This window comes from Chamaea fasciata, unplaced genomic scaffold (genome assembly GCF_029207755.1).
Source record: "Chamaea fasciata isolate MVZ Bird 193981 ecotype frontalis unplaced genomic scaffold, bChaFas1.0.hap1 SCAF_7, whole genome shotgun sequence".
Lineage (NCBI taxonomy): Eukaryota > Metazoa > Chordata > Aves > Passeriformes > Sylviidae > Chamaea > Chamaea fasciata.
Genome location: NW_027094092.1, coordinates 33,717,630 through 33,734,540, shown reverse-complemented (window position 1 = coordinate 33,734,540; position 16,911 = coordinate 33,717,630). Strand labels below are relative to the sequence as shown.

The following is a 16,911-nucleotide window of genomic DNA, read 5'->3' as shown; positions in this document are numbered from 1 at the left end:
ATACCAGATTAGATGAATTTTTAATGTAGAAGTCTCTTTGCATCAACATAATATGCAATATTTGCCCACCTTTTTATATTTACATCTGTTCTGGCCAGTTTTGGTATTGATGGATATTAAAAGATCCACATGTGTCAGAAGAAATTGCCTAGCCCACATGAGAACAGGGGAAAGTACTGTAATCAGTTTAAATTTGAGATCACTTCTTACTCTGAAACCTGTATTACTGTTCAGGGCAGAATAAGATTTCTATGAAGGTGGAACCATTGATTGTGTCCCTTGGGAGTACAATGATTCTTAATGTTGCATGATTGGTAAAGGCTACATTAAGTGCAGAATATGTACCACTTACATCAAAATAGTTACCAGACTTGGTAACTAATGCTTTTTGTAGGCCATGAACTTTCCAGATTCAGATGCAAAGACTTACAGAAGTGTTTTGTTTACTTTCAAAGAAGGTGAAAGTCCATGGCAATCCTCCTGTGCAGGCTGTGACCCTTCTAGATTTTATGGATCAAATATAAGTTGGGAAGTAAGTGGTCTTTGAAAGATAAAGTGAGAAGTTGATGTTCAGATTTAAGTTCAGATTCAAGTTTTCAAAGCTGGAAACCCAGTGAAGATTCTACTTTTTATGAATGTTCAGTCTTTCAGATCACTTAGTCATCCGTTCTGAATGATAATTTAAATATTGAAATTATCTAGAGAACATTCCATTTGTGTGATACAGGAATTCATTGAGTTGTAAGAGTGTATTATCTTACAGGATTACTATCACAGAAGTACTGTTTCTGTGATCTTCTACATATTATCTCAAGCTGTTTAAAAAGATTTTCATATGGCTGTTTAAGAGTAGTCAGAGATGTTTGTTTTTCTGTTTGGGCCTTTTTAGTAGCTCTTCCCTTTTTTATTCAAGGGTGCTCTTAACCAAGGCTGTCAGCACAGCACCAATATACATGAAAGGATGTAACAGTTGGCAGGGAGCTGACAGGGATAAAGAAGGAGGGGCAGAATGTGTTTGTCCTGTGGACCTTAAAACCAGCTACTATGTTACAGATATGATGGAAAGCCTTGGGTTAATGTTAGTCTAGGAAATGTAATTCTCTGGTAATGATGATTTCAACAAAACAAATGTGCTCAGCAAGGAGAGGCAGCTAATGGATATGTGAAGTGCCACCATCGGTTAAAACATCATCAGTCTAAATATGTTCATTTTGAGATACCATAGATTCCTGAGTTAGATGCCTAGCGTTCATTTAATCCTTTGTAATTATTGTGGTATTTCTTGGGTATCATTCCAGACTAAAGTTTTCCTTATTGTGAGCAATGTCGTAACATTCTTAGCAGTGGAAGGAGATTTGCCTTCATGTCTTCAGTGCCATGTTGCAGTAATGAGCAGTTCTTAACCTTTTTTTTTTTTCTTTTTTTTTTTTTTTTTTTTTTTTTTTTTTTTTTTTTTTTGGTGGCATAATTCTTCCAACAAAATGTATGATTTTGATTGGTGAATATAGCAAATATGTGGGAGTCACCTGAACCTTGACAGAATAGAAGAACCTTTCAGATTAGCAAAACTTGTATTTTCCTCTTGAGTTTTCTGTGGTCACTTGCTTGATTCTAAAGTGTTGTTTTCAGTGGTTCCATACATCTTGGAGGGTGGAAGAAGAGGTGAGTTTTTTTGTAAAATGCTGTCTATAAGAGCAACATTCAAGCTATTTTTTATTGACAGTGGTTGATTGAAACAGTTGGGAGTAATGTGCATATTAGCAGAAAAAACTGTTCTCACATAAAAATCTGTCAGTCATACCAATCTTAGGTGATTGGTATGGGGCTAAAATATTGCCCTTAAATGTATAGCTCCTGGATTACCCTGAGGACAGGGCTGGCACAGCCAGTCACTCTCAGGTCAGATGGTGCATTTTTCATTTGATGTTTTCCAACCATTGCTCTTGACTGATTTCATACTGACCTTGACCAGTTCTTACTCAGCCTTCATTCTTGTTCAGGAGCCATAACTTTATTTTCAGTTTATGTGGTAACAGAAGTTGGGGATTTTGAATATGCTTCTTAAATACCAAACACAGAATTTTCAAAGTCACTTATCTGATGAAGAAATAGGAATCTGTTGACAAATACACTGTGTTACATGCTTCCTTTGTAGCAGGTTAATACATTATGTTTCTCAATAATAATTAACACTACTTAAGCAGAAGCTCAATCAATAGTATTGGCACAATGTCTGCAAGAAATATCTTTGTTTTTGAAAAATCCTGTGGTTCATATTCAGGGAATGTTGCTGTCTAAATCTCCCACCCACCCTAAAAGAAATGTCAATACTTTGGTGAATTTAATTTGAAACAAAATAACAAAATTGCATCAGGAGATGCTAAGACTAAGTGTTAAGACTAAGTGTTAAGACTTTGGACTGCCTTGTCAGGGAAAAGTGTAGAAAAGTGTATTAGGCTTTGCATTGGTTTTGCCTGGGGTGGAGCTTATTTTTCTTCATACCAGCCAGTACAGTGTTGTATTTTAGATTTATGACCAAAGCTGTGTTGGTAACATACCAGTGTTTTAGGTGAGGTGGGCTTACACAGCATCAAGACCTTCATGGTCTCCTCCTTCTGCCTGCCCCCTAGCAAATGGCCTGGGAGGGGACACAAACAGGGAAGCTGACCAGAACTGGCCAAGGAGATGCTCCAGGCCATGTAACAGTGTGCTCAGCAATAAAACTGGAGGGGAAACTGCTTTTTCTCAAGGTAGACACTACTCAGGGACTAGCTGAGCATTAGGACAGTGGTGAGTGTTGGGTGGTGACTGCTTTGTTTTTGCATCATTTGTTCCATAGGGTTTCATTAAAAATAGATTTTTTTCCTTTTAAATATTAAATATAATTCTTCATAGTAGTCACTGGTTGGGGGATTTTCTTATCCTGTATGAAATCCGTTTCACCATTCTGAATATTCCCTACAGAAAAATATTCTGATTTTGAATCACATTTGTTTGAATATTTCAGCTTGTGGTCAGGAAGCAATGTAGTAAGTACTGCATTTCACTACTGGCAGAAATGGCTGGAAGGATTCAACGAAAAAAACTCTCATACTTTTTCTTTATAGGATGACATCAATGTCAATAAAAATTGACATGGGAGTTATCCCATTTCCAATTATTTTACCTCTCAGCTGATCAAAATCAGCAAAGCTTGCAAATTTTTTTGGTGTTCACAACTCTCACAGCTCTCACTTGTGACCCCATGGGAACAGCTTTGAGATTAATATTAAAAATTTGTCAGCTCATTCTCAAACAGAGGCTTTCCAGGTGCGTAGCTGCTGTTCTTTGTGTTAATTACACATTCTGCTTCTTGTCAGGTTGGATGTAATAGTGGTATTGCTTGAGATCCTGCTGAATTCCAGAACTTTTCCAGAGTAAGCCTTTTTAACTCAAAATTGTCATACTGGTTAAATGTCACTGCACAGTAAGATTTTTGGACATTATTGGTTTTATACTGCCCAAGGAAATTACCCATTATAGAGAACAGATCAGGCTTTTTTCCTGCAGGGTTTTCAACGTTATTACATACGAAGGGTTTTTTTTTCTCATTTGGATCTTCAGGGATGAAGTTTTTCCCAAATGTACAAATTTATCTGAACTTAATAATCTTGACTGCAGTGGTTTGTCATTAATATAAGCACTAAGCACAGAATTGTTAGGGTTGGAAGGGACCTCTGGAGATCATCTAGACCAATCCTCCCATTTAATATTAACCATCACGATTGAATGTAATTTAATACTGATTTTAATTTGTCAGGGTTTATCTATAAGAAGATACTTGCTTAAAAAGAATAAATTTGCTAAAAAAGCAGTAAAGGTCACAGCATATTCCACAACCCTTGCCCCCACCCCAAGATGAACAACATTTTGACCAGAGTAATGATCAGAGACAAATTCCTATACTAGAATGACACAAAGATATGCTAAAGTAATTTGTCTGATTCTCCTGCTGGAAATTTGACTCTGTAATTAGTTAAGCTATTCAAAAGCATGAATAATTTATGTGATATCATTGCTGTTGAGTACTGAATAAAAGAAAATCTCAGTAGAGCAGGTGGTATTTTTGTTATCAAGATACCTCATCAATGAAAAAAAATCTTTTTGTTTTACTCTAATAGCCTCTATGTTATTTAATACCACTATTTAACATAAAAGGGCACTAGCATCAGAGATAAAACTTTTTTTCATATGACTGTGGCAAGGAAGCTTGTCCTACTTAACTGCCCATAGAAGAGATTTTTATAGTGCCTTGAAGAACGGTTGTTTTTTTGTAATACAGCTGTTTCTAGATTTAAGATTTTGCAAGCCACACTGAGAAATGTGAATACACTGTTTGCTAAGCAATAAAAATACTGAATTGTTGAACTCTTAAGGTTATTAAGATAAATTATTTTGTCATGTTTTGGGGTTGTTTTTTGTTGGTTTTTTTTTTGTTTTGGGTTTTGTTTTGGGTTTTTTTGGTTTTTTGTTAGACCTCATCTTCACGACTTGAATTTTATTTACTATGGTCTGCAGAAGTTGTTCTGTTCATGTGCTGCTTTCGGCTTTTTGTCAGCTAATTGTCTGCTGTTTTTCAGGCTATGTTGATTTTCTTTCATTTCTGTGTGTCTGGTCTGCATCTATTGAAATATGGGAGTTAAAACAGCAGAAATCATCCAGATGTATTTGATGTGTTGGAGATGATACTATTGGAGCTAAAAGTAGGGGTAGTTCTTTTTTTAGAGAAATTTATGGAAATATTTTAGTCAATATACGTGCAAAGATACTCTGACTCAACCTCAAAGCCACAAATAATTGTAAACCTGGAAAATATAGATAAGTATCTATATATTTATTTTGCTCTAAAACTTTATTGAAAACATCTGCTGATTCTTGCATTTTCATAATTTTCATAATTGTCTATTGATTTTTTTTATCATCTTGAGAAGTTTTCTTTAAACATAAAGAAAATTCAAATCAGATCAGTGCAGAATGTATTTAGTCTTGTATTTTGTCTTTTATAGCAGCATTGTTGTTTAGGAATGGTATTCCCCTCTCTAGTGCTCCAACCAAAGCTGTGACAGCATTTGCTTCCCCTCCCCTCCAGCAGAAATCCCAAAAGGCAAAGATTATAGGTTGAGATAAGAAAAAATTACTGAATACAACAATAAGAGATGACATATAAGAAAATGAAGAGTAACAGCAAGAATACTAACAACAAATAATCAAAGCTAAATTTATTTCCTTCTCAGCAGTAGGTAGTTGCTAAATGTTTTATTAATGCATGTACAATTAAAATTGAATGCTCATGTTTGCAAATCAGTCACTGTATCACTAATGTAAAGATAAATCTCTGCATTGAGCTGAAATATATTTGATAGGGCTAATAGAGAATGCAACGAACCTTTTATCAATGTGTGATAAAACAAATGATGCAATCTAAATAATGGTATCTCTAGAGACCAATTAATTTCTTCACATACTTGATTATGACAGTATCTTTCAGGTATTTGGTAGTTTTCATTGTGTATGATAAAAGTCCTAAAACTGACTTCATGGGGTGTGAGAGCCTCTGATACAGTTTGAATTGTAGAATATCCTGTGTTGGAAGGGACCTACAAGGATCATCAGAGTTCAGCTTGTGGCTCTGCACAGGATGCCCCAAGAGTCACACACTGTGCTTGAGAGCATTGTCTAAATGCTACTTGAACTGTCAGGCTGGTGCTGTGACCACTGCCCTGGGGAGCCCATTCCAGTGCCCAAACACCCTCTAGGTAAAAAAATGTTTTTCGAATAACCAAAATAAACTGAAGAAATCAGTGCCTGCCCCTCCTCTTCCCCTCATGAGGAAGTTGTAGACTGCTGTGTGGTCTGCCCTCAGTCTCCTTCAGGCTGAACAAGCCAGGTGGCCTCAACCACTCCTTGTTATAGCTTCTCCTCTAGATCCTTCACAATCTTTGTAGTCCTTCTTTGGACACTCTCCAATAGCTTTATATCCTTTGGGTGGTGTGGTGCCCAAAACTGCGCACAGGACTCAAGGTGAGCAGAGCAGAACAATCCCCTCCCTTGCCTGGCTGGCCATGCTGTGCCTGATGCCACCCAGGACATGCTTGACCCTCCTGGCTGGCGAGCACTGCTGACTTGTGTTCAACTTGACATTAACCTGGATCTTTCCATGACAGTGGTCTCCAGCATCTTGTTCCTAAGTCTATACATAAATCCAGGGTTCCCCCATCCCAGATGCAGAATCCAGCGCTTTCCTTAGTTGAACTTCATGTAGCTGGTGATTGCGTGGCCCCTCTAATTTTTCAAGGTCTTTCTGCAGGGCCTCTCTGCCTTTAAGGGAGTCAACAACTCCTCTCAATTTAGTATTGTCTGAAAACTTACTCAGTATACATTTGAGTCCTGCATCCAAGTCCTTTTGAAGATGTTGAAAATCGGGCCCCACAGAACCTCACTATTGACAGGTCGCCAGTCTGATGTCACCCCATTCAGTATTACCCTTTGCACCTGAGCCATGAGCCAGTCACTCACCCATGACATGATGTGTTTATCGAGCTGTGAGCTGGATATTTCGTCCAGAAGGATCCTGTGAAAGACAGCATGAGAAGCTTTACTGAAATCCTAAAGGATTCCAGCAACATGGAGAACATTTCTCAGAATATTTTGAAACTGAGTAGTTACCTCTTGAAGAACAGCTTAAAAGTTTTTCAGGTTGTAGATGATTTGTTCATAGGAATGTTTTTCCAATATGTCCAGTGCAAGTGTTGCTATTCCTGCAGTGATACTAATACAGGGATGAGGCATAGTCAGTTACAGCAGCAAACACCTACACATGCTCTATAAATACACTGATGAAATTCCATAGACTACTGACATGTGGGTTTCTGAGTTGCTTATAGATGAGAGCAGATTTTTTTTATTGTTTTACTGACATTCCATTGGTAAAGATACTCCAAAAGTAGTTCTTCAGAACAGTCTCAGAATAGCAGCTTCTCTGCAAGTCACTGCCCATGAGAAAATAAAGTAGATCTTAACTGGAGTGAACACAATATTTTGTTAGCTAAAGGAAAAACAGTTACTGTCATTGTGCCAAACTTTCAAGTTCATTCTTCTTTGCTGAAAATAATGTGGAGAAATAGATACCAATCTTTGGCCACAAATCTACAAATATTTTTAGGAGTATAGAAAATAAAGAATATTTTTAGGAGTATAGAAAATGAAAAATGTTTTTGTTCTGTAGTTTGCTATTGACATGGCAAAAGGTCAGCAATATGTTAAATTCTGCTCCCCAACACATTTTAAGTCTTCAAAAGATGCTTAGTTTTGTAAGGTTATCCATGTAGCCTGCTTTCCTTGAATTCAGCAGATGATTTATGATCTTGTAAAAAACAGAATTAATTCCTTATTGGAAACTTTTAAAACTCCTGTCCTAGAAAACTAACACTATACAAGAGGCCAGAGCCATTAGAACACACCACCAAAAAAGGAAAACTATTTCCAGTGCAGTGTTGCTCAGTACATGTGTTTATTGGAAAAGCTGCCCGAACAGAAGCCAAAATAATAATCTGCTTAAAAAAAGTATGAACAAAATAGCAATTGACTGAAAAAAATTAAAGTAAGAAAGTGTGCAGTATGTAAAGTTGTTTGGTTTTACAATCAAACTCCTCAGTGTCTGAAGGGAGACCACTTGAAAAGATTAATTTCTGTCTCTGCAAAATTCCAGCTCACACTATTGTTAGATATTAATCTCTTCAACAAGAATGCCAGCTGTTACATTCCTTTTCTAAATGCAACAATATAAAAAACCCCTCCAAACCTGCATGTAACAATAAGACTTGTAAAAATGTAACAATATTGGTATATAGGAGGCCAGAGTGGTTTTTTATTGCTATTTCTCATATTAATTCATCATCTGTGAGTCACTGTGTGTAGGTTCTTATGTCTCTCCCTCACCTTCATAGTTTAATACCGGTTGAGTTTTAGTTTAATAAAATTGTGAGGCAGTTGTCTTTATCTCAGGAATTCCTGCATATGCAGCTTGTACTGTGCTCCACAGGCTACTTAGGGCAGCCTTTACTTCCACTATTCAGTGTTTGTTTGGCCTTTCTAAGGAAAGGATTATTATCTGAAAACTGAGTCTGAAAGGGTTGATTGTTCTTCTGTTTTCTAATGAAACTGTGTGCTAGTTTTGGCTGTGTTAATTTTTTTCACAGTGGCTGGTACAGAGCCATGTGATAGTTTTGTACTGAACATGGGGTTGATAATATGGAGATGTTTTTGTTACTGCTGAGCTGGGCTTGCACAGAACCAAGGCCTTTTCTGCTTTTTGTACTGGCCATGCTGGTGAGGAAGTTGGGCCTGCATGCAAGATTGGTAGGAGGAGACACAGCTTGGACCACTGACCAAAGGGATATTGCAGACCATATGACATCATGCTCAGTACATGAAGTGAAAGGAAGAAGGAGGAAGGGGAGGAATTTTGCAGTATGACATTTGTTTTCATGAGGAACTGTTACTGTGTGATGGGTGCCTGCTCTCCTGGAGACAGCTGAACCCCTGCCTGCCCATGGAAAGCAGGGAATTGATTCCTTGTTTCACTTTGGTGCATAGCTTTTGCTTTCCCTATTAAATGGTCTGTCTCTCTCCCCAGTCCTGCTGGTGGGAGAGTGAGCAAGGGGCTGTGTGGTGCTTGGTTGCTGGGTGGGGGTCAACAAACCAGTAGCAAAACAGCCCTTTAAATTAATGTTTGGGTTTGATTTTTTAACCCAACAATATTTTTGAAGTAGGTACACTTCTCAGATTAATGATAAAAGCAGTAATAAATAAATAAATCAGATTAATTATAAAGCAGATAATAACAGACTTTAACAGCAGATTTGCTGTAGTGCTCACTTCAACTATGTTGAATTTGCTTTATACCGTTACCAGAATAATTCATTTAAGAGCATAATATATTTGGTTCTAGTGCTGTGGAGAAAAATGAAGACAGCCAGGACAACCAGGGAATCATGCCTAACCAACATGGATTTATGAGAGAAAGGGGCTGCTTGACTTGCCTGATGTCCTTCTAAGAGAAAATATAGATGAGGGGAAGGCTGTGGATGTTGTTTACGTAGATTTCAGTAAAATGCTTGACACCATCTCCCACAGCATCCCCCTAGATCAGCTGGCTACTTGCAGCTTGGGTGGGTGGACTCTTTGATGGATAAAAATCTGGCTGGATGTCCAGGCCCAGAGAGTTGTGGTGAATGGAACTAAATCCAGTTGGTGACCCATCGCTAGCAATGTTCTCCAGGACTCAGTTTTGGGGCCAATCCTGTTTGACATCTTTACTGACAATCTGGGTGTAGGGATTGAGGGCACCCTCAGTAGATTTGCAGATGATACTAAGATGGGTGGGAGTCTTGATCTCTGAAGGGAAGGAAGGGATCTGGACAGACTCAATCAGTGGGCAAAGGACCCAGTGTGAGGTTCACAAAGGCAAAGAGCCAGGTCCTGCACTTGGGTCGCAGCAATCCCAGGCAGCATTACAGGCTGGGGCAAGAGTGGCTGTCCAGCAGAAAGGGGCTGGTCAGCTGCAGCCTCAGTGTGAGCCAGCAGTGGGCCCAGGTGGCCAAGAAGACCAGTGCCATCTTAGCCTGTATCAGCAATAGTGTGGTCAGCAGGACCAGAGAAGTGACCATCCCTCTGCACTCAGCACTGGTGAGGCCACACCTCAAGTACTGTGTTCAGTTTTGGGCCCCTCACTTCAAAAAGGGCATTGAAGTAGCGGAGTGTGTCCAGTGAAGGGCAACAAGGCTCATGAGAGGTCCAGAGAACTTGTCTTTTGAGGAACAGCTGAGGGAGCTGGGTTTGGTTTAGCCTCGAGGGGGCTCAGGGGGGAATCTCATCACTCTCTACAACCACCTCAAGGGAGGTTGTAGTGAAGTGAGGCCTGTCCAGATAGCATACAGCTCTAGAACATTATAAATTAAATTAATTGTATTTAATACAAAGCATATATACACTTGAGTGCTCTAATGCCTTCTTTTGGTGTTGCAGGAAACAGCATACTCCATTCAGCAGCAGACAGTGTGACAAGTGCAGTACAGAAGGCAAGTCAGGCCTTGAATGAGCGTGGTGAAAGGCTAGGTCGTGCAGAAGAAAAGACAGAGGAGCTGAAAAACAGCGCTCAGCAGTTCGCAGAAACTGCACATAAGGTAAGGTTTCAGCAGGATAAGACTCAGTAGGTTAAAGTCAGACATTGGACTATCAGAGTTTGTTGAATGAAAGCATTTATCTATACTTAGTTGTATAATGGCTTGAACTTAGCTTAGGGTATGCATCAAATCCTCCTTGTGACACCTTCTTCACCTTCTTGGCCTCTAAAAAATCCCTTCCGTTTGTTGGTGACTGCACAGAATCTCAAAAGTTAAAAATTCTGTGTAATAAAAACTTCTCAGAGTTGACTGCCAAAGGCACTTTAAAAAAAATTCTCTTTGAGGAAGGAAAGAAAGAAAAGTGTTGGTTTCAGTTCTTTCATGCTGAAATGCATTTCTAGTATATCACAACAAATATTAATTTCTTTAAAATCTATTCGTAACCATATTCTTGAGTATCAAAGGTTTATGTCAGTTTAGTTTGAGTTATTTATTGGTCATCATTGGTAGCAAATGAGTGAATTTTAACTGCCCCTACCAGTTCTGTTTTCTAGGTAATTTCCCAGAGGGTTCACTCATCTCAGCTTTGTTAGCATCTATTATTTACAGATAGCAATTTTTTATTATATGGAACTTAACCCTAAGCTCTCTGCTTGGTTTGCAAAGTCAATTTGTCTACACATTTTATACAGGTTTTAACTCTCTTCATCTCTTTCTTCTCCCTCTCATTCCCCATTAAGTCCATTCTTGAACTACTTGAAATGGAAATAATTGGTAATCACAGAGGTGGAAAGGCAATCAGTCCTTTATTTTCATCATTATGTAGTAGAGCTCCTGAATAGATGTTTTAAATTACTTGTGTAGAATCTGATTGTAGTTAACAATCAAAATCATTGGGTCAAAATCACTATTCTTCTAAGCATGTCTTTTTTTTCTGGTGTCTTGCTCTAGCCTTCCTCACAGACAGCAAAATATTGGAATATTGAGAAACAGCTGGGAAAGCAGATAAATCCGGTCTCCTTGGCATGGCAGAGAGGCTTTGCCTGTGTGTCCCAGGAAAGGGAATGACTGTATATCTGTATGCAAAGAAATTAATGAATTTCAGACATCTTTTGGAGAATTTGTCTTACAAACTCTGCTTTTCCAGACTAGCCGTGTTAGGTTGATACAACCGTTGTTCTCAGTGATTTATCTTTAATTAATTTTTTTCATTCTTTTTCAGCTTGCCATGAAGCACAAATGCTGAGATACTGCCCAAAGTTGAAATCTTCTCAAGAGAAGCTGAAAAGGCTATAATCAGCAACTTTTACAGGAGATTCAGTCTCCTGTGTGCTTTTTCCTTCCTGTTCAGTGGAGATGCATTCTTTCAGTTTCTGTGCAGGAAAAAGTGTTGCATTTCTACTTTTCTGACTTACTTTTGTTCCTCTTTTTTAATATTGCTACACAGTCCTGCAGTACTTTCTACCTGTATTTCAGTTGTTACAGGAGTGAAAGCAATCATTGAAAAAGGACCAAATGACAAGCTGAGCAGGATTAAAATAGTAATACTCTTCCATGGCTGTACAAAAAAAAGATTGATCTGATTGTGGACATGTGTGTGGAAATAAAATCCAAAGAAGGGGTATAATTTTCTTCATTTAATGTAGCATCAGCAGAATGTGAATGAATGTTAGAATTAAACATCTGGGGTTGTAGCTATAGTGCAGGACAAACTGCTTTGTCCTGTGAAACAGAAAAAACTTGTTTCTTCTAATTAATGTAGGAAGCGTTGCATGTGCACCAGCATTCAGAAGTGCATATCAGAATTTCATTCATATCAGCATTTTACATGTTCCTATTTTCACTTTCACACTGATTATTTGAATAGTATGTTGAAACCTAGAGAATGTATGCTTGAAGTTTTAAAATTGAGGAAAAAAGTAATTTTTACATCTATACGCACATAGCTCTGCCTCAAACACAATCTACAATTTAGCAACCTTACAAAATAACATTTCTTTTTACTTGTGCTCTTGTGGCTAAAGGCCTATGAAAATGAGAATGCTAAGGCCTGGGAAGATGAGAGTGCACTATTTTCAAGTCATCTGTTTTTCATAAATTCTGCAGTAAAAGAAATTATACTTCAGAAATTTGTCTGATTTTAATGACATTTGTGTTAGCAAGTTGTCTGATTTTTAATAAAGAGGCTTTCAAAAAAGCCTGTCTTGGTACACTAGAATCAACTTCTGGTTTGAGTCTCAGCTTTCAATATGTTATCACTGGAAGGGTGACTCTACTTCATCTGTATTCACTGTATGCGATATATGGACTGTATTTCTCTTACAAAAATAAGTAGGTTACCTTTATCCTTCACAGCTGTTTTCTTAACACTTTTAAGATGGTCTAATATGCTTCAAGAATGAAAAGGAAAAAAAGAAAAAAGAGAAAAATATGTTGCTTTTTTCCTTTTTTAAACCAGTAAGTTAGAAAAGAAATCCTTGCAGAAGGTACAGCCTTCATTTTCTGAAAATGCCTGCTCTTCATTTTTGCCCTCATCTTACCAGAGAAAAGCTGGCATTATGTGAATGTACTGTATTCATTGTAGAATATGATTTTTGCATTATTAATGACACAACAGTCTAAAATCCTCAGAGCAGTGCTTGTAAGAGAGATAAAAGCTACTGTGGTAATTGAGAATATTTTACTTACCGCAAGCTGAAATAACTGAAAATCTCATGGAAATGCCCATTTCATAAAAAAATGCTTGCCTGTAGGAGAGTATTCTCATTTGAACTAAGGACACTGGCTATGTAGCTGATTGCATTCAAACTTTACAAAATCTGTAAAGTCTGTAAATCTGTTTTGTTTTGGGGTTTTTTTTTTCCTGTAATTTAAACAGTTTTGTATGAAGTTTTTTTTATTTAATTTCACACTGGGAGTTGAGAGAATGGGCCATTTGTGCAGTGCCATATGATCATTTAGCTGTATTTAGCATCAGCTTCGACAGTTACCAAATCTAGCACCTACTGAAATGGAATTTGGCCACTTCTGTTATAAATCAGAGCAGATTCATTAACAACACAAGTTCTGAACAGTCAGTTGAACTATGTATAAGTAATGCCTACCCTGGAAATGTCTGAATGCTATTGTAATGACTGGGTATTTCTGCAATTAACCAGGAAAACAGTGTCTGTTCTTTAAACAGAATTTAAACTTTGGCTAGATACAAAATATTAGGCTATTTTTTTTTATAGATAGATTATAAGTCAGTCAGGGAGTACATTTCTGACCACATAGCTATGTTCTTGTCATATTTTCCACTCTTTTATAAAACTAAATTCTGCTGCTAACCTCACAAGTCCCTCAAGAGAGAGAGAAGGAAGTAGATTCTGAACTGCTGCCATCTAGCCAGTCCTCTAAGCTTACAGATAATTAGAAGAAATGTCTAAAACCCAGGCCAGATAAACCTGAAAATAATTAGTTGTCTAAATTTAGATAAAAAGGCATATATTTTCAAGTGTTTACATAAATATCAGCTGGACAGGATGAGATCACAATTGCACTGCTAAGTTCCAGATCTCTTGTGAGTTGAATTGTACTATAACATTGCATTAGTCCCACCTGAGTTTTTCAGCATTTTGAGTTGTTTTATATCTTCCAGTTAAGTCTGTTGTTTTTTATCATAACTCAGGACTTTAATCCAACCATCAAAAGCCATTTACTAGGGGAACTTTTAGTAACCTAAGTCTTCTGAATGAAGGAAAAATGGTTTGTCTGTTTACTTTGTTCTTGCTGTTCTTTAAACTACTAGGTTTGGTAGTTTTTAGAAAAAAAAAAATCAAGGTGTATAAATGTTTATCCAAAGGTAAATCTTAGAGCATTGCAGTTTCCTTCTGGAACTTAGCTTGTAGTGTATACAATCTAGTATTATTAGTCATGTACATAACATATACTATGATTCAGGTTAATGTTTCATATGAAAGAATGTATTTGTAAATTGTAACAATATTAATAGTTTCTTTATCTTTTTAAAGTTCTGAACAGAATAAAAATAATGTATTGTTAGACTTGACTGCTGTGCTGCAAACTCTGTCTTAAAAGGCTACTTTTGTGTCTAGCAAAAGTTGTGTATTATGTGAAATATTAACAAAAATGTGCGCTCTTAAAACTGATCTTAAAGGTAGGTAGGTTTTGCTATGATTTGCCAGAATTGTAATACTTGCTGATATCTATTGCAACCAATTCCTTGGACATTCTCAAAGATGTAGAAATTTATTTTGTGCCGATCTGGGGAGAAAAAAGAAAAGTGGGACCTGCTCTCTTGACTCACTACTGGAAACCCTGATTTTTGTCATTAAATACTTTACTGTGATGAAAACTGTCTTTGGATTATTTGAGTTCTCTGTTCAAAATATCCATTAGTTTTGAGTTAGGTTTTTACATTTCACTTTAGCAAAATTATATTGAATTCTAGCAAAACTGAATAAAAATTATTTTTTCCTATGGTGATAAATTTTTTTCTCTAGAATACTGTAATTAAAAGAGAAGTAGTGGAAACTGGGTTAAAGAATTTCCTGTCTAAGCAGGTTCCAGAAAATAATTACCATAGGTTGAAGTTAGAACCCTATCTAAAGGCTGTGCAGGTTAAAAAGAATTCTGGTAGTTTACTCTCCTATGAAATGCTTATTCTCAAGATGTTAATATCTTATTTTGGCTATCTAATTTTATTGATAATTTTTATCAGTTCACAAGCAATTTTAATTACCCTGTAAGAATAAAACTATAAAGGTAGAATTCTTCTGCGCACAGAGAAGCACTCTGTTAGATTCAAGTGAGCTTTACTTGCACAAGAACCATATCCAATACAAACTGACTTTGCTGCTATCTCTCTTTCAGGCTTAAGTATGACCCCTGCAATCCCAATCTCAAAAATGTCTTGTTGGCAAATAACTGTTAACTGCTCAGTTACTGTAGGTACTAGGTAAGGTTTGCTAGAATTCTTGTTACCCGTAGATATTGAATACCATACATCCCCAATGCCCAACCTGTCTGAACCTCTTAGTAAAGCAAATAGATCTCTGGTGGATCAGAAGCTAATTTGATCTGGACAGCGTTTTGTTGTAGATTGAACATAACTATTTTTCAGTTCTTTTCTATTATTATTGTATGTTTATCCTGTAAGCTAGAAAGAAAACATTTAGATCATTTTTGAACATTCTTTTAGGTCAGTTTCACCATGTCATTTTTTTTATCGATGTTATGACTTTCATAACATCAGCCTTATTTGTTGCTGTGTATAAATTAGGGAAAAGATGCTAGAGGCTTTTTTTGTTATCTTTGAGTCATGGAAGAAGCTCAAGCATGGATGTTGGCTGATTCAGTATGCTAGGTTTGCTAAGTAAAAGATACATTAGTATGTTCCTGAAGGAATCATATTTGACCGAGAAACTTGTTCTTCAGCTACGAGTCGTGGCATCTGTGAAGATACAGAAACACAGTACTTAAGGCAGTGAGCAGGAGTGGTGTCCAGTACTCACAAAGGATTGCAATGTCTCAGATTAAAAATAGCTTTGTCTTATTTTGAAGTTCATCCCCCATGGAAGTGGTCAGCTACCACTGGGGTAATGACATTAATTTATATGACCAGTAACTTCCCTAATAATTCCAAAGCACCAACTTCTACTTCGTAGCACATCATTACAGCCTGTTCTGTGAATCATCTGGAAGCGCTGATGGTATTTAATGTCTGCTTCATTTATACTTTTTCTATTTGAGCTGTTCCTGTCTTTTTGTCTCCTGTCACCTCATGCAGTCTGAATTGTGCCAGCATTTTTTTGTGATGGTGGCTAGCTTTGACTGGGGCTGACATGGGATTACAGGCCCAAAAAGTATTTCACTATTTATTTTTACATTGACTGAACAAAAGTAAACTGAGCATAAAGGTCTGTTACATGGAGGTATAGTATTATGTTAGATCTTCAGCATGCAGGTCAAGTATCCAGGGTAGAAAAGTAACCTTGTTAACTAGGCAAGTCAGGCGGCTTTAGAAGTGTAGAAAATAGATATCTAACAAAATACTAATTGATATTTTAAACAGTTTCAGAGGTCCCTGGTAGCTAAAAGGGTGATAACTTACACAGAGGACTTGAAGCCTGTATTGTATTGAAATTCTGTTGCTGCTAAAGAGGGGCAAACAGTTCTAAATTTGTATTAAGTAATTTTTTTTTCCTAGAGAAAAGAGAAAGAAAATGTAAAAAATAAATGAGAAAACCTTGATAGTGTTTCATACTATATTGAAAAGGAATTCTTCAAATTGTGCAACTAACAATAATCATCATGCTGGTTTGCTGCCAAACCAGTTGGGTTTTTTTCCTATTTTAGAAAGAATAGACATAGGAAAGCTTTTATTGCTTTGGCATGATCCTGGAACTAGGGCTTCTGCAGAAAATGCCTTTACTTGTCAGAAGTATTAAGATTTTAATGAGAATCCTTTCCTAAACTTTCACTGGTTTTATGAAAAATAGCATTTGGAAACATTTATTTGTTTCTGTGAGAAAACATAGAAAAAGGAAACATGAAAGAGAAGGCTGTTAGATTTAACAGTAGATTGCTGCATTCCTTTGAAGATTGTAAGAGACAAGTCAAAAGCATCACACTATTACTTTTTAGGAATAAGGAAGTGTAAGCACTGTTCATGCTGCCAATCAAAAGTGCCTGCTTGTGTTCCCTTCCTGTTCGTTGTTTAACCTCAACCCCTTTGAGGGTGGTC

The 16,911-nt window shown here is 37.0% G+C and overlaps 1 protein-coding gene across 4 annotated transcripts in view; it reads left to right on the top strand.

Moving 5' to 3' along the window:
• The window catches only part of STXBP6 (syntaxin binding protein 6), a 102,338-nt gene extending 87,818 nt beyond the window's left edge, over window positions 1-14,520 (top strand). For all 4 annotated transcript variants that reach the window (XM_066188351.1, XM_066188349.1, XM_066188350.1 and 1 more), the window contains 2 exons: window positions 10,066-10,223; window positions 11,386-14,520. In XM_066188351.1, the coding sequence (XP_066044448.1) occupies window positions 10,066-10,223; window positions 11,386-11,409 (182 nt within the window). In that variant the 3' untranslated portion in view covers window positions 11,410-14,520. The remainder of the gene's footprint in view (window positions 1-10,065; window positions 10,224-11,385) is intronic.
• Window positions 14,521-16,911: the final 2,391 nt, after the last annotated feature.